Source organism: Octopus sinensis, linkage group LG8, assembly GCF_006345805.1.
Source record: "Octopus sinensis linkage group LG8, ASM634580v1, whole genome shotgun sequence".
In the NCBI taxonomy this organism is placed as follows: Eukaryota; Metazoa; Mollusca; class Cephalopoda; order Octopoda; family Octopodidae; genus Octopus; species Octopus sinensis.
Window position 1 is genome coordinate 51,167,098 of NC_043004.1, and position 26,594 is coordinate 51,193,691.

General features: G+C 39.1%; 1 protein-coding gene across 2 annotated transcripts in view; it reads right to left on the minus strand.

The window, feature by feature from the left end:
• The window catches only part of LOC115215037 (mitogen-activated protein kinase kinase kinase 1-like), a 252,885-nt gene that overhangs the window by 49,005 nt on the left and 177,286 nt on the right, over positions 1-26,594 (minus strand). For both annotated transcript variants that reach the window (XM_029784171.2, XM_029784170.2), the window contains exons 3-5: positions 7,243-7,389; positions 1,555-1,770; positions 159-275 (exon numbers count right to left, since the gene is read on the minus strand). In XM_029784171.2, the coding sequence (XP_029640031.1) occupies positions 159-275; positions 1,555-1,770; positions 7,243-7,389 (480 nt within the window). The remainder of the gene's footprint in view (positions 1-158; positions 276-1,554; positions 1,771-7,242; positions 7,390-26,594) is intronic.

Genomic DNA, 26,594 nt, shown 5'->3' on the forward strand with positions numbered 1-26,594 from the left:
TGAATGAAGATATAACAAAGTCAAAGGACAAACAGTGGGAAATTACAAGTTGTTTAGGAAAAATATGGATGAACAAAAGAGAAACATGTCTATGTCCTATATAAGTAGGACAGTCACCAAAGGCCATAAATCACGTAAGAAAGAGTAGAAAGACTTACTTCATAATTTTTCAAAGTCTGGCTCCATAAACATGGATCGGTCTCTTTCACTTTAAACACACGTAACATGACAAAAAGAACATGGACACAATGAGGGCTGCGACCACAACTGCATGTCTGCAATGAAACAACATCAACAACAGATATCATTAGCAACACCATCATCATGATCAATGCCAACACAACTACCAACATCACCATCATCATCATCATCATCATCATCACCATTTTAATATCCAGTTTTCCATTCTTGCATGAATCAGACGAAATTCGCAGAGGCAGATTTTTCTACAGCCTGATGCCCTTCCTGTTTCCAAACAAGGTAATATTTCTCCTCATCTTTTGTGTACGAACAGCACAATAGGCCAGACATGTTTTCACAGAAGATTGCAAACAAAGCACATTACTTGTATGACAGCAATGTTTGTCAACAGCCATCATTTGATATATATATCAAGACAAGGGGACATGAACACATATGCACAATAGGCTTCTTCCAGTGTCTGTCAACCAAATTAACTCACAAGGCTTTTGTCAAATTGGGGCTATAGCAGAAGACATTTACTTCTTGCCCAAGGTACCAGGCAGTGGGACTGAACTCAAAACCACATGGTTTGGAAACAAACTTCTTAACCACAGTCATGCTTGTTCATATTAACACTTTGTATTTTCAAACAAAACTATATATATTTATATTCATAAACTGAATAAATCCTTATAAAAAAAACCTGGTGTGTTCTTATTGAACAATATAAAGTTAAGTGCCTGTTGTCTGAGGAACACATGTAGATTCATAAAGAACCACCAAGGAGGTATTTCATGGCCATAACAACAACAACAGCCAGCGTGCAATTGCTGTGGTATAGAGGCCTGTCCAACTAAAAGGCAAATATTTATATAGAAATAATGTGTACCACAGCATGTTCCTTGACAACACCTCTATCTGCTAAATAGCACTGGCAGAGACCACATTCAAAAACCATCAGTACCAAAACAGCTTTTAGCTATCAGTGCTACCTTGAAAGCATAATACAAATGTTTGGAAATGAAAGAATACACACAGCATAAACCTCAAGGCATGAAGGTTAAGTTTTTCACCCCTTGTTTACAGAGAAGTTACACATTGTCAGCCACTTCACACTAATGCCAAACACAAAATCTGAGCTTATCTCAACTTGCCACCATATACCAAACTTCTTGCTGATTACCATTAAAGCTGAACTATCTCATGTTTAACAAAAGAGATTATTTTAGTCTCATTAATGAGTTTAGTCAATTTCCACAAAACCTTTAAGTATTATGAAATAATTTTGTTTACTAAAATGCAGTTATACACATACATACACACACACACACACACATATACATGCACACATGCATTGACACATACTCATACCTGTGGTCCAATGATAACTTTAAACTTGTGTATAGGTGAATCTCCACCAATCAGAAAGGAATTGGGACCTGTAAGTTGCAGGAGATATAGTCGAGCTCGTTGTACTTTTTCGATTCTCTTCCGTGTCAGCTCACTGTTGCTAGTCAGATATGCAGAGATGTTCTGCGAAAGGAGACGGCGATAGGCATATACACCAGACGTTTGTTGCGTTCGAAACTGAAATGATAAGTAAACAGAGATGAAATTAAGGAACAACAGTGGCCATACTTGGCCATCACTTCAAATTTTGTCATTTCAAACACTAGTTAAGCTTCCATTGAATAAACCACTTCACAAATGAGTTAAACAAAGTAAATAACTCTGTTTGCAGTAGTGTGCCTGATTGAAAATCTTTATATCAGAGGTAGACAATATTTTAATAATGGGGGTGAATTGACCGTGAATAAAAACCTATGAGGATACAAATGTACTGAGAAAAATGATGGAGCTTTCATTTTAAAATTCTTGCATAGATGTGTGGTTAAGGAATTTGCCTTGTCTTGACATCATGTGATACTTATTAGCAAATGGCACCATCATACAGTGTTATTAATTTCCAATCTTCCGCGAAAACATGTCTGGCCATGAGGAACAAACACACTGCTTGGAAACAAGTGAGAGCCGATGAAATGAAGAGCCATTAAAAAATATATATATATTAAAATATATATATATATATATATATCTTTATATATAAAAGTGAAGTTGTGTGTCTGTCTCCTATGATTTAGATTCCTAACTACTCCCACATTTTGCGGTTCAGTTTAACCAAAACCGGGTATCTTATAGTCGTAATTCATATCGAGCCCTTCTGGGTATTAGCACGTGTCTACGATGAGTCTGCGATTTTAAAAATAATTTACCATCATTTTTTTCCATTTTAATGCATTTTTTCGCTATTATATAAGGGAAGTAACTCTCTAAAAATGTTTACGATGAGTCAACGATTAAAAAAAAAAATTTACCATAATTTTTTTTCCATTTTTAATGGATGCCCTTCCTAACGCCAACCACTCTGAGAGTGTAGTGGGCGCTTTTACGTGCCATCGGCATGAGGGCCAGTCAAGCGTTTCTGGCAACGACCATGCTCAAAAGGTGTTTTTTACATGCTACCTGCATGGGAGCCAGTCCGGTGGCACTGGCAACGACGATACTCAAAAATTGTTTTTCACATGCCACCAGCACATGTGCTGGTAAGGCAACGCTGGCAACAATCACACACAATCTGTGGCCCTGGCAACAATCACGCTCGGATATGCTTTTAACGTTCCACAGGCATGAGTGCCAATCAGGTGGTACTGTCATCGGCCATGTCAGTGATTTTGATTTGATTTCACTTGCCTTAATAGGTCTTTGCAAGCAAAGTTTATAGCCCAATGAATGAGGAATACTCATAAGTGGGCTGGTTACACTCCACGCTTGGATGTGCTTTAATGTTCCACTGGCACATGTGCCAAACAGGCGGTATTGTAATCGGCCATGTCAGCGATATATATATATATATATCACAAGATCACGTGACCGACCAGTCCATCAGATGTGGTTACACATCGCTGGTCACAATGCGTTCGCATTGTTTTAGCCTTCGAATGATGCCACCCCGCTGGCTAAGCGAGCAGGCCAACAGAAGAAAGAGTGGTGAAAGAGTACAGCAGGGATCACCACCCCCTGCCGGAGCCTTGTGGAGCTTTTAGGTGTTTTTGTTCAATAAACACTCACAACGCCCGGTCTGGGAATCGAAACCGCGATCCTACGACCGCGAGTCTGCTGCCCTAACCACTGGGCCATTGCGCCTCCACACACACACACACACACACACACATACACACACACACACATACACACATACATACATACATACATACATACATACATACATATATATATATATATGACAAAATTCTTTCAATTTCCATCTGCTGAAATTCCCTCACAAGGATTGGTGAGTCTGTGGCTATAGTAGAAACACTTGCCCAAGGTGTACAAGTAAAACCAAGACCATGTGGTTGGGAAGCAAACTTCTTACCACACAGTCACCACACTTGTGCCATACCAAGAAAATTCATTTCATCATAAATTTGCAAAGTATCTCCAACGATAACATCAACCCAGTAACCAATTTTAGCCTATAAAAGAGCTCTAGTTCATTAATTAAGCTTATCCGTCTTCATTTTAGATCTAACTATGGATTTAAAGAATCAAAACAGGTCAAGATTATCTGAACAAAATAATTAAGGAACAGTAATTAATTAACATGCTGGACAAAATTCATCTTGGTTGCTTCTCTCTGTAGTTATATCACAACAAACCACGAGAGACAGGATAAATAAAATGGACAGGAAATTAGATAGAACATGTCCAGACAGACTGGTCAAACGAGATGATCATCAGACTGTATTTACCATTCTATATGTCAAGGTATGTTTTATAATCCTTTTTATTTTTAATCTTTTACCATGTTTCAATCATTGGACAGCTGCCATGCTGGGACACCACCTTGAATGATTTGGCTGAATAAACTGACCCATAGCATTTTTGTGTTTTAAAGCCTGGTGCTTATTCTATCAGCCTCTTTTAGCTGAACTGTTAAGTTATAGGGACATAAACAAACTCACACCGATTGTCAAGAGGGACAACCACAAAGACACACACACATAGATATATATATAGATAGATAGACAGACGGACACACAGACACACACACACATATATACATACATACATACATACATACATACATAAGAAGTCCTTCATATACACAAATATACATATGTATATATGTGTATATGAAGGGCTTCTTTCAGTTTCCGTCCACCAAATCCACTTACAAGGCTTTGGTTAAACTGAGGCTATAGTAGAAGACACTTGCCCAAAGTGCCATGCAGTGGGACTGAACCTGGAACCATGTGGCTAGGAAGTAGACTTGCTACCACACAGTCACATGTTAAAACTATCAGAACACCTTGGTGTTATTGTTATCCTCCATATAGAAGGGTAGTAGTAGAGACTGCAAAAAATAGCAGGCAAATCACCCTTCAATCATACCTTATTGTTTTCTTACAATGGAAGCACTCCGTCGGTTACGACGATGAGGGTTCCGGTTGATCCGAATCAACGGAACAGCCTGCTCGTGAAATTAACGTGTAAGTGGCTGAGCACTCCACAGACACGTGCACCCTTAACGTAGTTCTCGAGGATATTCAGCGTGACACAGAGAGTGACAAGGCCGGCCCCTTGAAATACAGGTACAACAGAAAGAGGAAGTAAGAGTGAGAGAAAGTTGTGGTGAAAGAGTACAGCAGGGATCACCACCATCCCCTGCTGGAGCCTCGTGGAGCTTTTAGGTGTTTTCGCTCAATAAACACTCACAACGCCCGGTCTGGGAATCGAAACTGTGATCCTATGACCGCGAGTCCGCTGCCCTAACCACTGGGCCATTGCGCCTCCACACCTTATTGTTTAAAAGAAATTAAACAGAAAAGTACATGTTCGAGAAATGTTGTTCCAGATGAAATGTATCTGGAAACAAAACAGACTAGATAGTCATATCTGGAATGTTTTTATCAAAAATTAGCTTGATCAAGGTTGACATAGGGCTGGAGGAGAGGAAAAGAGGAGGAAGAGAAGGATAATATAAAGAAGTAAGATAAGAGAGAGAGGGAGGAGGATGAGGAAACAATATCTAAGTAATCCTTTGTATCAAAGATGGGATAGTCATGGATGGAAAGGCAGTTATAAATTTGTTTGATCAGCTCTGTTTCTTTCCGAGAGTTTATTGAGAGTTCATCAGTAGATAATTTCAAATATGTGGAAGATATCTAACTTGCAATCAAAGGGAGGGGGTTTATTATATCTGCTCTACATGGTCACTAACCCTGCTAGAAATAAGAGTCAAATCTTGCTGTAATGGAGCTGGAAAAGACAGAATAGTAAAGCTGGCATGTCAGGGTGGGACCCCAAGTTATGGGATAAGCAGAGTTTCCATCCATCCAATTTCACTCACAAGGTATGGATCAACTTCAGGCTGCAGAAAATGACACTGTGGTTCCTAGAACATCAACACTAACTACACTAACCACCAGAACCACCACAACAATAACAACTACAACAGCAACAAGCAGCTCCTCAACAACCACTGCCTCTACAACCCGCCAACACCACTTAAATAGTCACCACCAAAACTAGAACAACAAAAAACAAATTATTTGTTTTATGAATGATGATGATGATCGTCATCATCGTCATCATCATCATCGTCGTCGTCATCATCATCATCGTCATCATCATCATCGTCGTCGTCGTCATCATCATCGTCATCATCATCATCATTGTTGTCGTTGTCATCATCATCGTCATCATCATTATCATCGTCGTTGTCGTCATCATCATCATCATCGTCGTCGTTGTCGTCATCATCATAGTCATCATCATCATCATCATGACCACCATTTTAATGTCCATTTGACTATGCTTACATGGACTCAATGGAGTTTACTGAGGCTGGAATTTTCTACAGCTCGAAGCTCTTCCTGTCACCAACAGTCATCTGTTTCCAAGTAAGGTGATAATTAATTTCCCTGTGGCCAGACATATTTTCACAGAATATTGGAAATGAATTACATTGCTTGTATGACAGAGACACTTATATACAGAGACAACCCAAACACATTATTTGATTCTCAGTCTGAAGAATTTGTAATAAAGAATTGAATAATATACTATTTGGCACTCTGCTTGAAGAATTTCTAATAGGAAATTTCTTACATGTTTATCTAACATGTAAAACCTAATAATACCTATTAGCAAATGAAACATATGTAATGGTGAGTAAGTCTGCAAATAATATTTGTAGAATTTTCAACTCTAAAATGTACCTCACTTCAATGCAACAACAACAAACTGGATTGTAATACTGGAAGAAGCAGATGTGCCTCAAGAGGACACAACTTGGATTTTACTCTGCCTACATAATGTGTGTGTGCATGTGCATATCTATATATATACATACTAGCACTATGACCCGGCATTGCCGGGTCATAGTGCTAGTGCATGCATATACAGCTGTGTGCGTGCGCACATACACGCGAGTACTGTCCAAATCTCCGACCAACCACATACAGCTAGCTGGCATTCAATTGGCGTATCAAGTTTCGGGCATTTTGATTGGGTTTTGGATAGAAAATTCACAAAAATGTCACTTCTATTGATTTTTTAATGGCTTTGCGGGGTGACTGGGGAAATGTTAAGATGTGCACGACCACCCTTGGACGGTTTTGAATGACCATAGAAAGTGCGAGCCCTCTAACTGAAAAATTGTGGATTTGTATAAAGGACATGCACACACACACACACACACAGACATTTTACCATTTATATAAATAGAGATATTCATATACATCCAACACATGCCAGCATGGAACATGGATATTAAATGAAGATGATGGGCTTCTTTTAGCTTCTGCCAAGCAAATCCGTCCATCAGGCTTTGATTAGTCTGAGGCTATAGTAGAAGACACTGGCCCAAGATGCCACACAGTGGGACTGAACCTAAAACTAAATGATTGTGAAGCAAAGTTTTTAAACCACACAGCCATGCATGCACCTATGTTATAAAAACAAATTAAATACCAAAAGCTCAAAAGTTCTTACTGAGTTGGATGGTGAAAATCTTCGTCGATAGAGAGTTGAAGGTCCATGTGAGAGAGGTCCAGTGTTAACGACCTGTTGTGTGAAAGGGGACTCTTTGGCCATTTGGGCCCTGCGTCTGAATACTTCACTAACTCCATTAACTGGGTTCTGTGAAAAATATATAAAAAAGGAATTGAAAAAAAAGGAAACACATATTTGCTACAAATGTATAAAAGCTACTTCGTGTATTGAATACTGCTTTCTACTTGTAAATCAGCACAAACACACATGTGAGTGTGTTGTGAGTGTGTATGTATATATGTATGAATTTATATATACATATATATATATATACATATATATATATATATATATATATACATATATATATATATATATATATATATACATATATATAAACAATTGCAGTGTGGAAGGTGATTATAAGCCATTTCAAAGCGACAAAAATATTTTGACACAAATTAAATTTAAATATTGAATTGAATCTAATGGATTTTTGTGTTTTTTAAATGGGTTATAAACTCCTTCCATGCTGCAATTGTTTTTGTTGCAGCACACGATCTCAGATCAAGTCACTTTCTATGCAAGTACATCTCCATAAAATATATATGTATATATATATGTGTGTGTGTATATATATATATATATATATATAGCTGGCTAGGCTAGACGGCTAATATATATATATTAGGTTGCAAGCCTAGTCAGCAGAGTGACATCTTTCAAAAGCTAAAATGATGCAAAAAGCAATGTATAACAACATTCGCTAATCTGGTTGATACCATGATGTGTGTGTGTAGTTAAAATTTACAGAAAACAAAAGGTGAAGACAAGTAAAGGAACAACAAGCAGGTGTATTAGTTTAACGCACAGGAAGAATGGAAAAGTCTTTGACGTTTCGAGCCAATGCTCTTCGGCAAAAAGGAATTGAGAGGAAAAGACAAAAAAAGAGAATGAAAAAAGATGTAGGCATTAATGGTTCAACATAAAATGACTGCAAGAAAGAGGCTGAGTGAAGGGAAGATAATAACGATCACCCGACTGAACCAGAGTGCACAAGTGCGTATGTGTATGAGAGAATGGTGTGTGTGCGTATGTATGTGTGAATGGGGATGAGTGCATGTGAATGTGTGTGGGTAAGCTAAAAATTATGTGGGCCTTTGGGTATGTGTGTGGGAGTGTCTATGTGTGTAAGTAACCTAGTGTGTGCATTTTCATGTATTTGTGTGTGTGTGGTGTGTGTGTGTGTGCATATGAATGTGTGTATATGTGTTTGAGGTTATTGTCTGTCTCAAAAAAATATACTGGAAAAATTTGGTATATTTAAAAATTTTTCCAGTCTTTTGTTTTGATATGTAAATTACTCCGCAAATAGAATTCACCAGAAATTCTAAATGTTATGGATGCCTCATTTAAGTGCTACACACGGACACAGATTGAATTAAAACCCCTTCTATATACTATCTGCTTGAATATGACTTATTGGACTATATATATATATAATAATGAAGGTGACAAAAAAGCAGGTCTATGCACTGGCAGGGAAGATAACCGCCTCATTGAGTGAAATCACCATACTAGTCTAGTTTTGCTTAAAATTAGAGCTCATCAGAAGTGACTATTCTGCGTGTGTGTGTGTGTGTGTGCATGTGCACGTGTGTGCGTTTGTGTTTGTGTGTGTTTATTGTGTGTGAATCAGGGTGTAAGTACATACATATAGGAATGGATGTGCTCAGTGCGTGAAAAAGTTACCATTTAGGTTGCAGCTCTTAGTAGCAATCCCATTAAACTCCAGCCATTGCATCATTTCAAAGGATTCTATGAGGCCTGGAAAGGATTATAACGTTATATAAACAGCACATCAATAATAGTTTCTACTACAGACACAAGGCCTGAAATTTGTTGGGGGGTGGGGACAGTCGAGTACATCGACCCCAGTACTCAACTGCATAGGTGATTTGTTCTCTAGCAATGTGTCTTATTAATCATTTTGATCATTAGTCATCTTCATCTGTCACAGCATCTTAGGATTAGTCTTCACCACTCCATTCCATGTCTTCCGAATTCTCCCTGTTGTATCTAGCTGAAAAATGAGAGCCTCTTTAAAATATTTTCAAATTTTGGAACAAGACCAGTAGTTTTAGGGGCAGGGGTAAGTTGACTGCATCAACCTCAGTACTCATCGGGGACTTATTTTATCAACCCCCACCCGAAAGGATGAAAGGCAGCAGTTTGCAGGAAGGGTGTAAGTCAGTTGGTACTTATTTTATCAACCCCCGAAAATATAAAAAGCAAAATCAACCTCAGCAGAATTTGAACACTGAATGTAAAGACAAACAAAATGCCTCTATGCATTTTGCCCGGCACACTAACAATTCTACAAACTCATCGCCTTTCGCACATCAATGAGAGAAAAAATGTGGGCTTGAACTTCGAAGTCCTTTATAAACCTCTTAGCGCCAGTGTTGTTGGACAATGGACAATGAACCTTCTCCATACATCCTGATTGTTCACTTTCTTCTTTAGATCCACGAGAGACCGAGTCCTCTTTTACTCCAGTTATGCGTTTCTGTATTCAGTAATAAATGAGGTCACACTATAAATGCTATTCCTTTGTCTATTCAAGGAAGTATCTGGGCTCGATTAAGCATGGAACACTTATAAATTGCATCTATGGATTGCATTTACAATATGACATCATTCATTACCAACTCTTGAAACAAGTAACCGATGTAATAAGGAAAAGCCAATTTGAAGCTCAAGTTCTTTTCTCTCATTGTATGTAAATATCACGTGATCACGTGACCGACCAGTCCATCAGATGTAGTTACACATCGCTGATCACAATGCGTTCGCATTGTTTTAGCCTTCAAATGACGCCACCCCGCTGGCTGAGTGAGTAGGCCAACAGAAGAAAGAGTGGGAGAAAGTTGTGGCGAAAGAGTACAGCAGGGATCACCACCCCCAGCTGGAGCCTCGTGGAGCTTTTAGGTGTTTTCGCTCAATAAACACTCACAACGCCCGGTCTGGGAATCGAAACTGCGATCCTACGACCGCGAGTCCGCTGCCCTAACCACTGGGCCATTGCGCCTCCACACACACACACACACACATACATATATATATATATATATATATATATATAATATATATATATATATATATATATATATATTATATATATATATATATATATAATATATATACACACACACATAAACATATGAATATATATATATATGTATACATACATATGAATATATATGAATATATACAAGAAGCTAGCTGGTGGTTATAGCAACACACATCTGCACATGTCCACTCCACACACGATTACACACACATAACATTCGTCAATTTCTTAAAATGGGGTCATAACCCCGAAATATTGAATACAAGGTAACTCAACATTAATTCACATATTTGTTTTCTTGTGATTTGCCTTGCATTTACTTTGCATTGTTTTGACCTTACCCATGATCTTTTATAGAATACATATATGTATATATATATGTGTGTGTATGTATATATATATATATATATATATATTCTTTTATTTGTTTCAGACTGAGGCCATGCTGGAGCACTGCCTTTAGTCGAACAAACTGACCCCAAGACTTATTCTTTGTAAGCCTAGTACTTATTCTATCGGTGTATTTTGCCGACACCGCTAAGTTACAGGGACATAAACACACCAGCATCCGTTGTCAAGCAATGATGAGGGACAAACATATACATTTATATACATACATGATGGGCTTCTTTCAGTTTCTACCAAGTGTATTCACAAGGCTTTGGTCAGCCCAAGGCTATATTGGAAGACACTTGCCCAAGGTGCCACACAGTGGGACTGAACCTGGAACCATGTGGTTGGTAAGCAAGCAACTTACCACACAGTCACTCCTGAAGGAAGGGAGGAGAGGAGGGGAGGATGAAGGGATGAGGGGAAGATGAGAGAAAGGGAGGAGAAGGATGATGATGATGATGAGGAGGAGGTGATGGAGGAGCAATATTATTGAATACAGTTAAGGATTTTAAATATGATGATGATGATGATGATTATACTAGTTTGTTGACCCCTGGTACTTGACTGGTACTTTATTTTGACCCTGAAAGGATAAAAAGACTGATGATGATGATGGTGGTGGTGGTGGTGGTGTTGGTTGTGGCAGTTGTAATAACAATTGCAATGAGTGATGATGATGGTGGAAAAAAAAGGGGAGTAAAAACGGGTGAGGGGCGAAGAGAGAGAGGAAGGAGGAGGGGAGAATAAGGGAAGGATGAGAGAAGGAGAGGAGAAGGATTATGATGATGAGGAGGAGGTGATAAAGAACCAACATGACCATGAATAGATATGATAGCAATGATGATGATGATGATGACGATGATGATAATAATGATGATGATGACGATGATGACGATGATAATGGTGATGATGATGATGTTGAGGAGGAGGAGGACGATAATAATGGTGACGATGATGATGATGATGATGATGACAGTGGTGATGATGATGGTGGTGGTGGTGATGATGATGACAGCAATAATAAAGATGTTGACAAACATTCTTGTGTTGAAGAGAAAGGGAAAGAGATTCCTTGCTATCCGAAGAATGTCATCTCCCCCACCCCTTCATCAGCACACACACACACACACCTACACCTCCACACACTTACTCATATACACTCACTCTTCCCACTGTCCCTCTTTCCCTCCTCTCCTTGCTTCCCTCCTAGCACTCAGCTATGTCAGCCACATAAACCAGATCACAGTCTGCGGGAAGATGATTCTACAGCCTAGTGTGGCACTGCATATTTAGGTTTGAAGATCAATGGCACTGCACTGGTGGCGGGGGTGGTGGAAGTGGTGGTGGCAGCGATGGTGGTAGTGCCAATAGTAAAAAGTAAAGGTAATGTTGTTGTAATGGTGGTGGTGGTGGTGGTGGTGGTGGGAGTGGTTGTGGTGGTTTGTGGTGGTGGTGATTTAGAGTGGTGGTAGTGTGTTTTGGTTGTAGTGGTGGTGGTGGTGGTGGTGGTTTGTGATGGTGGCAGTCGGAGATGGTGTGGCGGTGGCGGTGGTTGATGGCTGTCAAGATGGTGGTGGAAATGATGGGGGTAGTGGTGGGGATGGTGGCAGTGGTGGTGGTTGTTTGTAGTGGTAGTGGTGGTGGTTTGTGGTGATGGTGATGGTGGTGGTAATAGCGGAGGTGGTGATGGTGGTTGTGATTGGTAAATTAAATATTACTGACAAAACAAACACAACAGACATGTCATCCAACAATACATTATTACTCTTTACTCTTTTACTTGTTTCAGTCATTCGACTGCGGCCATGCTGGAGCACCACCTTTAGTCGAGCAAATCGACCCTGGGACTTATTCTTTGTAAGCCCAGTACTTATTCTATCGGTCTCTTCCGCTAAACCGCTAAGTGACGGGGACATAAACACACCAGCATCGGTTGTCAAGCAATGCTAGGGGGACAAACACAGACACACAAACACATATATATATATACACATATACGACAGGCTTCTTTCAGTTTCCGTCTATCAAATCCACTCACAAGGCATTGGTCGGCCCGAGGCTATAGCAGAAGACACTTGCCCAAGATGCCATGCAGTGGGACTGAACCCGGACCCATGTGGTTGGTTAGCAAGCTCCTTACCACACAGCCACTCCTGCGAATTTTTTCTACTTTACTGTAAGCTATGTTTTTCTATCACTATTTACACTTTTAGATGAATATAAATTAGCAATGGAGACAATTGTGATAAAAAGTAAGGTAACAGTTAGGCACAGGCATTGCTCTGTAGTTCTAGGTTCAATCCTACTGTGTAGCACCTTGGGCAAGGGTCTTCTACTATAGCCATAGGCCAACCAAAGCCTTGTGAGTGGATTTGGTAGATGGAAACTGAAAGAAGTCCATCATATATACAGACACATACACACACACACATATACAGACACATACACACACACATATATACATACATACATACACACAAACCCATGCTAGCATGGAAAGCAGACGTTAAACGATGATATATATATATATAGGAGTGGCTCTGTGGTAAGTTGCTATAGGTGCAGGAGTGGCTATGGTTCCGGTTCAGCCCCTCAGTGTGGCACCTGGGTAAGTGTCTTCTACTATAGCCTCGGGCTGACCAAAGCCTTGTGAGTGCATTTAGTAGATGGAAATTGAAAGAAGCCTGTTGTACATATATATATATATATATGTATGTGTGCCTGTGTTTGTCCCCCCACCAACATCGCTTGACAACTGATGCTGGTGCGTTTATGTCCCCGTAACCTAGCGGTTCAGCAAAAGAGACTGATAGAATAACTACTAGGCTGACAAAGAATAAGTCCTGGGGTCACTTTGCTCGACTAAAGGTGGTACACCAGCATGGCCACAGTCAAATGGCAGAAACAAGTAAAAGAACAAACGAATATATACATGTGTGTGTGTGTGTGTGTATCTTTGTGTCTGTGTTTGTCCCTCACCATTGATTATTTATGACCCTGAAGCGTACCAATTCAATGAAAGAAACCAACAGAATACTAAGCTTAAAAAAAAGTACTAAGCTTAAAAAAAAGTCCTAGGGTTGATTTGTTCGACTTTAAAAAAATCCTCCAAGGTGGTGCCCCAGCATGGCCACAATCAAATGACTGAAACAAGCAAAGGACAAAAACAGAACTCTATGAAGGACCGAGTTGTATAAGTCTAAGAAACCATTATTTATACTGGCATCAACAGGCTTCTCCCACCAGCAGAAGTTTCTACTGAGGCAAACTACAGCCTCATACATAGCCTTACTAAAACTAAATGGAGATTAAATGGCATGGCTATATGGTAAGAAGCTTGCTTTCCAACCACATCATTCCAGGTTCAGACCTACTGCGTAGCATTTTGGGCAAGCATCTTCTATTATAGCATTGGACCAACCAAACCTTTGTGGGTGGATTTGGTAGGTGGAAACTGAGAGAAGCATGATGTGTGTGTGTGTATATATGTGTATGTAGATATATATATATATATATATATATATATATATATTTCAGCAAAACAATTAAGATTCAAATGAATTCAAATGAATATGGTACTTAGATGCACCAGAATACTTTAATAATCTTTTTAAAATTAAAAAAAAAAAACTGTGCATTGTTGGAAGACATATAAAGTCTGCTTATTACCTTACTTCAAAGTCATAGAACTCACTCTGAATGCTTCATAAGGATATTTACACTTTCTAGGATGGTTGGAAAACATATATGTGATTTGGCTGATGAATACTTGACATTATATTTGCTGTAATATTTGCAGCTTCAAATAAACATGTTCTCAGTATGAAACAATTGTACCGAATTACTGATCCATTGTTCTTACTTTTTTCTTGGCTATATATATATATATATATATGGGTCATACCATGAATAATATGGTTTTTTGCAATTGCATGAATTAAAAGGCAGAGGGCAATGGAATAAATTACCTGCATTAAAAGCAGGTAGTCTCGGGCCGACCAATGCCTTGTGAGTGGATTTAGTAGATGGAAACTGAAAGAAGCCTGTCGTATATATGTATATATATGTATATGTATGTGTGTGTACATGTTTGTGTGTCTGTGTTTGTCCCCCCACCATCGCTTGACAACCGATGCTGGTGTGTTTACGTCCCCGTCACTTAGCAGTTCGGCAAAAAGAGACCGATAGAATAAGTACTGGGCTTACAAAGAATAAGTCCCGAGGTCGATTTGCTCGACTAAATGTGGTGCTCCAGCATGGCCGCAGTCAAATGACTGAAACAATTAAAAAAAAAAAGAGTAAAAGAGTATATATATATATATATATATATATATATATATATATATATGTATATATATATGTGTGTGTATGTGTGTTTGTATATATGTATGTATGTATGTATGTATATATGTATGTATGTATGCATTAAAATTCTTTAAAACAAAAACAAAGATGCAAGAAATTTGTAAAATATCAAAGCCAGAAAAGAAGAAGGAACACGTGCAAGCACACAGACACACGCAAACTTTGGATTTTCGTATATATGCATTCACACACACACACACACAAATGGGGATAGGGCTAATAAGTGAGTTTGATGTATATATATTCTCTCTCTCTTTTACTTGTTTCAGTCATTTGACTGCGGCCATACTGGAGCACCGCCTTTATAATCGAGCAACTCGACCCCAGGACTTATTCTTTTTGTAAGCCCAGTACTTATTCTATCGGTCTCTTTTGCCGAACCGCTAAGTGTAACGGGGACGTAAACACACCAGCATCGGTTGTCAAGCAATGCTAGGGGGACAAACACAGACACACAAACATACACGCACACACACACACATATATATATATATATATACATATATACGACAGGCTTCTTTCAGTTTCCGTCTACCAAATCCACTCACAAGGCATTGGTCGGCTCGGGGCTATAGTAGAAGACACTTGCCCAAGGTGCCACGCAGTGGGGCTGAACCCGGAACCACGTGGTTGGTTAGCAAGCTACTTACCACACAGCCACTCCTGCGCCTATATATATTTTTTTTCTCTCTTTTTTTTGGGGGGGGGGGTTTCTATGTATTTCAAGAGAAATGAAACAGCTAGATGAGGTGGTAAAGAGAGAACTGTGCCTTACACAAACAACTTCCTCACTCCTTCACTCTCTTCATTCATTGTTGGCCTTCAGCAAAGGAAACTTGTCTACAGCTGATGTCTTTACACCACATTCAACTAGGAAACAGTGTGTTCGTGGGGAGAGAGGGGGGAAGTTTGTATTTATCTTTGAGACGATGATGATGTTGACGAGGAGGAGGAAGACAGCAACGACGATAAGGATGATGGGGGTGATGAGAATAATGTTGAAGACGCAGATGATGATAATGATGATGACACTGACAGTGTCGTTGATGGTGATGATGGTGATGATGGTTATAATAATGGTGCCAATTCTGCAGGCAACGATGATGATTGTGTTGGTGGTGATGGTGTTGGTGGTGGTGGTGGTGATGATGATGATGATGATGATGGTGATGATGATGATGATGATGATGATGGTCATGATGATGATGGTGATGATGGTGATGATGATGATGATGATGATGATGATGGTCATGATGATGATGATGGTGATGATGATGCCAGTTGGATTTTTCTTATTGGTTGTTCCGGATGATGTGTTTGTTTCTTGTTTTTGTTGTCTTGCCCTTAAGTGCTACCCACCACCACCACCACCACCACCGCTGCCGCCAGCATGGGAACGAAGTAATGTTGGGAGGGGAGTGAGAGAGAGAGGGGGGGAGAAAGATAAAGATGCTCAGATAAATGTTTGTTTTCATAATCTGCATCCTATGTGTGTGTGTGTGTGTGTGTGTGTGTGTTGTGTGTGTGTGTGTGTGTGTGTGTGTGTGTGTGAGTGTGTATAAGAATGCATACGTGTATATCCAGAAGTGTATGCTTTCGTGTAGCTATGCAAGTACACATACATGTATACATCTATGTCTGTACATAGACATAGACGTGTGCACAAGGATGTATGTCTGTTACAAGATTGATGGTTTTTCAGAAATTTTAGGGTGGAGTTAACAACATAGGGGGGGCGGGGCGTTAGTGAAACACATGTGTCGAGGTAGATGGCAATGATAATGATGGTGGTGGTGTTGGCAGTGGCAGTGGTGGTAACGCCAGTGGTGGTATTGGTGGTGATGGTGATGGTTGCTGTGGAGGTAGTAGTATATAGTGGTTGTAGAGATGGCTATGATGGTGATGGCTGTGGTGTAGTGTGTAGTGGTAAGCAGCCATGGCCATTCCATCTAATTTATTTTCTTTTCCTAGATATAATAGATAGGCGCAGGAGTGGCTGTATGGTAAGAAGCTTGTTTACCAGCCACATGGTTCCAGGTTCAGTTCCACTGTGTGGCACCTTGGGCAAGTGTCTTCTACTGTAGTCTTGGGCCGACCAAAGCCTTGTGAGTGGATTTGGTAGATGGAAACTGAAAGAATCCCGTCGTATGTGTGTGTGTGTGTGTGTTTGTGTGTGTGTGTTTGTGTGTCTGTGTTTGTCCCCTACCCCATCGCTTGACAACCGATGTTGCTGTGTTTACGTCCCCATAACTTAGCGGTTCGGCAAAAGAGACTGATAAGATAAGTACTAGGCTTACAAAGAATAAGTCCTGGGGTCGATTTGTTTGACTAAAAGCAGTGTTCCAGCATGGCCACGGTCAGATGACTGAAACAAAGAGAATACACACACACACACACACACACACACACAATGGCTGTAAGTGAAGGGTGCTGGCATGGATGTGCTAAAGAAGTTTGCTTCCAAACCAAAGTCCAGTCTCATAGCATGGCACCTTGAGCTAGAGTGTCTTCTACTATAGCCCCAAGTCAGCCAATCTGTAAGTGGATTTAGTAGATGGAAATTGAAAGAAGCCTATTGTGTGTGTATGTGTGTGTGTCCTTGCCTTTGATATTACTTGATAGTTGTAAACAAGTGTCACCAACAATTAAGCAGTGTCCTTCATTTCTAATATTCCATGCAAACATGTCTTGTTATAGGAAAATATTACCTTATTCTGAAACAGGTGAGAGTTGGCAACAGGAAGGGCATTTGGTCATAGAAAAGAAAATCCACCACACTCAAGGAACTCCATCCAACTCATGCAAGTATGGAAAAGAGGACATTAAAAAAGGATGATGGTGATGATTATGATGGTTATGGTGGTATCAGTGGTGGTGTGTAGATTGAGAAAGATTTAGCTGCAATTTCTAGCATTTCCTCATTTTCGGGTCAATAAAATAAGTAGCAGTTGAGCACTGGGGCTGATGTAATCCTTAGTCCGTTCTCCCAAAATTGCTTGCCTTGGGCCAAAATTTGAAATGAATATTATTGGTGCCAATTGCAGTTTTAGTGGTGGCAGTGCCTGTGTCATTGGTATTGTTTGTGTTGTCTACAAGCCAGCCTTCCACTTAGCACCTTTTCAAACTCCACCTGTCTAACACCTGTAGACATGTTTACAAAGTCAGAAAACAACACAGCTCCCATGACTTTCGGAAACATTTTTTTCACACTACGAGGGACGTTCAATAAGTAATGCCCCTGACCCACTTGCAGTTGTTTGATCTAGCTGAAATTATTTATATCTCTATAGATCAAGTGGCAAATTACAGCTCTGAACTAATTGTGGTTTCTGATTTACAGGTGTTTGAACTGAGTCAAGTGTGAAATTGAGCCTGTTGAGTGTCGAGCAGTGATCCGGTTTTTGTATTTGAAAGGACGCACACCACGGGAGACTTTTGATGAAATGAAAGTAACTTATGGTGATGATGCCCCATCATATGACCTTGTAAAACGCTGGCATCGTGAATTCAAACATAGTCGGAACTCTGTGGAAACAGCTCCCAGATCTGGTCGACCCCTTCTGCCATTGATGAGGCATCTGTCCGTTAAGTTGAGGCTGCCATTTGGAAGATCGACGCATAACTATTCACCAAATAGCCCATGAGGTCAAGATTAGTACCAGATCTGTGGAAACTATCATTCATGACCATTTGCATATGCAAAAGGTGTCTGCCAGATGGATTCCCAGGTTGCTCACACCTTTCCAGAAGCAAGAACGCATCGAGTGCTTGAGGATGAATTTGGAGATGTGCCAAGAAGATGAGTCAAAATTTTTCAAAAGACTGATTACACAGGATGAAACCTGAGTCCATCACTATGATCCAGAGACCAAAGCCCAGTCAATGCAGTGGAAGCACCGTGACTCACCTCCTCCAAAGAAGGCAAGGGTGCAGCCCTCTGCTGGCAAGGTCATGCTCACAGTCTTCTGGGACCAGGACAGAGTAGTGATGATAGATTTCCTGGCAAAGGGTACCACAATTACAGGAGCCTATTATGCTTCACTTTTGAGGAAATTAAGAGAAGCTATCAAAATCAAGATGTGGGGGCAAGATCAGCAAAGACATCCTCCTCCTGCAGGACAACGCTCCGGTCCACAACTCGTGTGTTGCCAGATCAGAAGCACAGGCGTACGACTATGAACTCCTCCCCCATCCCCCCTACTCTCCTGACCTTGCACCCTCTGATTTTCACCTCTTCCCAGCCATGAAGTTGTTTTTGAAAGGATGATGATGTAGCCTTGATTTCTGAAGTCACGTCCTGGTTGGAGGACCAAGCTAGGGTCTTCTACAAAAACAGTCTCCAGAGCTGCATCAAACGATGGGAGATGGTTCCTATGTAGAAAAAGACTAATAACTGTGCTAAGTTTCGTTGCTCTACTGCTATGGGAAGTGGGTCAGGGGCATTACTTATTGAACGCCCCTCGTAAGAGTTGCTGAAGTATGGAACAAACTGCCGGCATCAGTTGTTAGTTATCGGAGCACTGCATCCTTCAAAACTTCCATGCTTCCTGAGATTCGCCAACACTACACCTGATTTTCTCCTCTCCATGCACACGCAAGCATGTATCTGACTCATACACTGTTCACTTTCCAGACATTTGTACATTACTGCATATGCTTTATATGCACTTTTGACAAGTTATGGTGCACCTGAGCACTGTATACAATAATTTCATTATTATTTTTTTTATTTTGTTCTCTATGCCTTAACTATGGGACCAGCTTCATATATTTGACTCATAATGGGGCCAGAGCTGACCAGGAAGTAAAAGCGACAAGTGTGTAACTTTACATACCCCCAAAACTCCTGAACTCCTGAGCTGAAGTGTCACCATTGAATGTAATCTAATTGCTTCATATACTCTTTATATTAATGCAGATTATAGTAGCCTAAACTCTTACCATTCATCTAACATTCTCTATCCACTGATAAAAGTAATTTCATGAAGACTATGCTTCACTGATAAAATCTTATAACACTGCAATATGTCCGTAACTGTACTCTCGTCCAATAACAAAAATCAGGGATCCTCATTAACCCTTTCGTTACTATATTTCTGACCAAAATACACCCCTTGTGTTTCAATTAATTTCTTACATAATCATAAATTTAGTCTGGTTTCATTAAACAATTATAACTTTTTTATTTATCAATATATTCACGTGAATTTTGGAAGATAATTTAATGAAATGTTCTCAACCAATTCTATACTATAATTTTTGTCACAAAGTGACTCTAATTGCAGGTAGATACAGGTAAATTCAACAAAATATAAAATTATTAAAATTTTGTTCAAACATCGCTATAGAAAATGGGTAATATTCAATTGGGTATACAACAAAATTTTACGATAGAATTTGTTATTCTGGGTAACTTTCTGATACCCATATTTATGGCAAAATAGTCTTAATTCCATTTAAGGTTGTGGGAAACCACTAACTATCCTTTCTTTCGTTTTGTTTACATTTAGCGTAACGGTTCGTTTCCGCCGTAATGATTTCAAATAGGCTCATTCGAAAAAGTAAAAAGAAATAGTCTAAGGCTTTACTCTCCTGGGAAAGTCTGTGGCTTGGTCCAGTTTCTTCAGAAAAATCACTGAAAGAAACAGTTTTTAAATTTTCACTCCATTCAGGTGCCAATTCATTTTCTTTACTGCTGTCGGAGCTCTCGGATTCACTGTTTTCATTTTCGGAAAATGAAACATCAGATTCATTATCAAATACCACGTGCTTTTTTTTTTCAGTCATAGAGTTAGATTTATCAAGGTCTTCAGTAGAAAATCCTTCGAATTCTGACTCGCTGCTTGATATAATGAAATTCGTATCCATTTTTTGTCAGAATTACAAATTTTGAAAACACAATAGGAACAAATTTTGGAAAAAAATCTCCCAAAATTCACGGAATTAAAATTACACTTCGATTTTTGTACAAAACAGTAGTTGAACTCTTTACAAAGTATAATACATGTTTTCACGAATGTACTAAAGAGATTTGCTCTGATATTCTCATTTAAATATGAATAGGTAAATTCGGGCGGCTTTGGGCGGTTTGGTCACATTAACCAAAATTTTTTTGGGGCGGTTTGGTAACGAAAGGGTTAAGCATGAAAATGTGGTTTACTGTGAAATTAATTCCTATGAAATTATCTCCCTTCTTTGAGCATTGTCAATAACTGCCACTTAGATGTTTTGTTTTCCTTCTCCAGCTAAGAGGAAAATCTCAATTCATTTAGAGTTATTTTGTGTTCATCACTCAGTCAATCGCCACCTAGCTGGCTCGTCGAGCAGTTAAGGTTTGCAGGAAGGGTATTTACTATGTAAAATCATATAAAGCAACCTAAAATTGTTTAAAGATAATAAGGTAATCCAAAATAGATAGTAATGATGATGATGATGATGATGATGATGATGAGGAATATTTCTCAGACAAGAGAAGACAGAAAAAGTAAAGTTATTTACTTCAAGATTGCATTCTATCTTAATGTGAACACAAGTATCACTAGCATTACTTTATTTATATGTATTTTTAAGGGAATCAGACACATCATGAGATAATTAATAGGGATATTCTTAAATTAAGTTTTAGTTCTACTCATAATATGTTACATAAATAGAAACTATTAATTTTTGTACTGTTATCCCAATTTGTCTTAATTTCACAAATTACCCATTAAACAATTTAGGTCTTTCAGAATTGATAGCCTGTAGTCCAAAAAATATTTTTCAGTTAACAATCCACTCCCTAAAGACTATACTGGTTTGACAAAGTACATCTGGCTTTTAACCTTTTGTCTGTCATGCATATCACATGCGATACACAGGACATATTTCCCTGGCACCCAGGTATCATATATGATATACACTACCAATGTTTTTCAACCACCAGAAATTGGGAAATGACATGCTGTACTGCTTGGCATTCATGCAGGAAGCTCCAATATAAACATTTCAGAGTGTTTGGGTGTCAATCTGAGGACATGTACCAAGAGTGCGATAAAAGTCAAACTTCCAGTCAACATCATGATGTTTGGAGTGATCACTAGTGATGGCAACGTTATGCCTCCATTCATCTTCCCACACTGACTCAGACTCAACACAGAGGCCTACATCAAGTGCCTGCAGGAGGTAGTGGTGCCCTAAGTCAAGAGGGTGGCTACTGGAAACTCTGTGTCTAGCAATAGGACGCTGCACCATTCCACACAAGCAGGAGAACCCAGTCATGGTTGTCAGACAATTTCTGTGGCCACATCACCCCTAACATCTGGCCACCTAACTCCCCAGACTGTAAAACCCTTGATTATTATATGAGGAGTGCAGTTGAGTGAGAGCTCAACAAAACTCCTTGCAACACCAAAGATGAATTGAAGGCAAGGATTATGGCAGCATTCACTAACTTAAACAGAGAGACCATCCAGAAGAGTTACAGGAGATTGCAAAGTTGTCTTGAGGCCATGGTTGAAGCCAATGGCGATTTTATTGAATAAATTTATTCTTTAGTATTTCAAGATATTTTTATGTAATTTTGGTAAATATATCTGTTAAAATGAGATGTCGGTGTTATTTTCACTTTTGCATAATTTAAATGACAGTTTATTCACTGTACCCTATATAGGCACAGGTGTGACTGTGTGGTAAGTAGCTTGCTTATCAATCACATGGTTCAAGGTTCAGTCTCACTGCATGGCACATTGAGCAAGAGTCTTCTACTATAGCCTCGGGCTGACCAAAGCCTTGTGAGTGGATTTGGTAGACGGAAACTGAAAGAAGCCAATCATGTGTGTGTGTGTGTGTGTGTGTGTGTGTGTGTGTTATGTGTCTGTGTTTGTCCCCCCCACCAGCGTTTGACAACTGATGTTGGTGTGTTTACATCCCATAACTTAGCAGTTCAGCAAAAGAGACTGATAGAATAAGTACTAGGCTTACAAAAAATAAGTCCTGGGGTCGATTTGTTTGACTAAAGAAGATGCTCCAGCATGGCAACAGTCAAATGACTGAAACAAATAAAAGAATAGAAGAATATACATAAAATAATTGATAGGAAAGACAGAGTGTACTGTAAGCTTCCTTTAGCACAACAATTGTTTCGGCTTACATCTGCACTGTCCCCTGCTGGAAGAGGTAATCATATAATGGAATCAAATGCACCCCACAATGCAGAAGAAACCTCATCAGGTTACATAATATGCTACAGTGTTATATTTCACTATTGTATGTGGCAGGATGGCGTTGGTATGATGCATGCATTACAAACTTTTATCAAGGCTTCAGAATCTTTACAAAACTGTTACTCAAAAGTTCTCATTTGTCAGTCATATGTGATGAACATATATATATATATATATATATATTATTAATAGTAGTGGTATGACAACAACAGAATGAATGAGACCTCGATATTATGTAAATAGAGGAATTTATCTGTAATATAATATGTGACAATTATTCGGTTGTCGGGGTGGAAACCTGCTCCAGCATCTCGTCAGTTATTAAGACAATCACTGTCTTAATAACTGATGAAATGCCGGAGCAGATTTCTGCCCCAGCATCAGAAACTCAGAGTTTTATCACAACAACCGAATAATTGTCACATATTATATTACATATATATATATATATATATCATCATCATCATCATCATATATATACATACATACACACACGTGTGTGTGTGTGAGAGAGAGAGAGAGAGTGTGTAAGTTTGTTAGATTTACTTCATCCATTTGTTTGAATTGAAAATTATTTAAATGTAAAAACTCAGAACTCAGAGTCACATTTGGTGAAATATTCATTTTCCGCATGAAAAGTCAACTGTTTTATCCACCATGGAACAATGAAAGGCAAGTGTAATCAGAACAGGACATTTTTTATTCAACACTCTACCAAATCTGCCATTTAAACATAAATATAACCATAACTATATGCTAGTACACATGCTGTAACATTATATCATGGAACATGGGTAATGTCACAGTTAAAGATTACAATAACAGGATGTATGTATGTGTGTGTGCATGTGTGTGTATATGTGTATGGGTGGGCTAGGGGAGTGAATGTATGCATGTCTGTGAATAAGTGTGTGTGTGTGAGTGTATGCGTGTGAGTGTCTATAAATATGTGTATGTGTATTTGAGTATGGGTGGACTATGGGAATGAGTGTGTGTGTGTGTGAATGTATGCATGTGAGTGTGTATATGTGTGTGTCGGTGAGTATAGGTGGACTATGGGAATGAGTGTGTGTGTGTGTGTGTGAATGTATGTATGTGAGTGTGTATATATATGTGTGTATGAGTGTCTGAGTATGGGTGGACTATGGAATGAGTGTGTGTGTGTGTGTGTGTACATATGGTGGGTGATATAATAGTGAATGTGTGTATGTATGTGTGAAGCGTGAACATATATTTATGTATGTGTGTATAGGTGGGGGTAGCTATGGGAGTGAATGTGTGTGTGTTTGTGTGTGCATGTATGTGTGTAAACATGCGTGTATATGTGAGGGTATGCATGCGTATGGGTAAGCTGTGTGAGTGTGTGTGTGTGTGTAAGTGGGGGTTCTGGGAGTTAACGTGTATATGTACATGTGTGTATCTGTCTGTGTGTACATGCATATGAGTTGGCTATAGTAGTTAGTGTGTGTATATGTATGTGTGTGAGTGCATATATGTGTGTGTGGGGGCTATGGGAGTAAGTATGTGTATTGCATGAGGTGTGTGTGTGTTTATGGGTGCGGGTGTAGCAGCCCAAATGTGTAGTAGATATTTTTAGACCAATTATCTACCCCTGACTGATATTACAATGAGACAAATGACATTCAAGCTTTACTTCTTATTTCTATTTATTGTTTTTAGATAAATTGTATTTTCTGATGTCCATGTTGCTGCTGTTGTTGTTGGTGGTGGTGGTGTTTTTATTATTATAACACCCCAGGACTCGAAATATATTAAACAAAAAAAACGATGACAATTTGTAGAATCACATCAGCTATTTAATAAACATACACACACACACACACACACACACACATTAAAGGCAGTGCTCCAGCATGGCCACGGTCAAATGACTGAAACAAATAAAAGAGTACATAAACACCAGCATATTCACACACACACACACACACAGACACACAGATTTATATATTCACACATACAGTTTCTAATAAACACAAATACAGCTATTTAATAACATAGGTAAACACATATACAATAACATATTCGCACACACAACTATTACTAACACGGATACTGCTTTTTTATAGCACACACACACACATTAATATATTTATACACATAGATAGTATTAATCCACACAAAGCTATTTAAAAACACACTTATACAAATATAGTCAAACTTTTACATCCATTTATAAACAGACACACATTATTTAACAAACACATACACACTAATACATGCACACATACAACCGTTATTAACCTACATAGAGTAGTTAGTAACGCACACACACACGCACACACACACACACACACACACACACACACACACATATATATATACTAATAAAGTCACACTTATTCAATGACACACATTAACATAAGTCATACACAACGCACATACAGTAAACCTTTTCATACACACATCTATTACAAACACGCACACAAGCACACACACACACACACACACACACACACACACACACACATACACTAACATATTCAGTATTTCTCCTATTTGGTCAACCCATATGACATGAGTGAAATTGGGTTGTGTGCGTGTGTGTTGTGCGTATGTGTATTGCGTGTGTGCATGGTGTGTGTGTGTTACTCTCCTTGCCTTGATATCATGTGATAGTTGTAAACGAGGGTCACTCTCATATAAGCAGTGTCCTTCTAAGTTTCTTCAAGTGTCTTCTACTATATATATTCAAAACTTCCATTATTTGGTAATAAAAACCCTGCCTCGCTCTCCCATCCAGTAAATATTATCGCTGACATCCTTCCAGACTCTTTCTATACTAACCTACCTCACACTGCCAATGTTGCTACAATACAAACTTCCTGCTTTCCATTTTAAAAGTGATTTGAGTTAAAAACCTTCCATCAAAATTTCATATTAAATTATGTCCTGAATGTTGAGTAATGACCAAATGAGTGTGATTGCAAATACAAGCAGCAAAAATGGAGTTGGGCTCTCATAACTAAGAGCCCTGCCAAGTCCAAGCCAAGCTGGAGAACCATCGAGAACATCAGATGGTACCATTGTGTTTCCGACAAAGAACTGCATGCGCACACTTGTCAGCCTGCAGCCTCCCACCTCATAGCTACCCACTGTATGCACTGGTACAGACATGTTCTCCATTTCCTTCTAGATCATCCTATCAGAGCTTTACTTTCATTCAATGCAGCAACTGTGGGCTAGAAGAGGCCTCGTGGCAGGCCCTGTACCAGATGGCTAGACTCAGACATGATTGT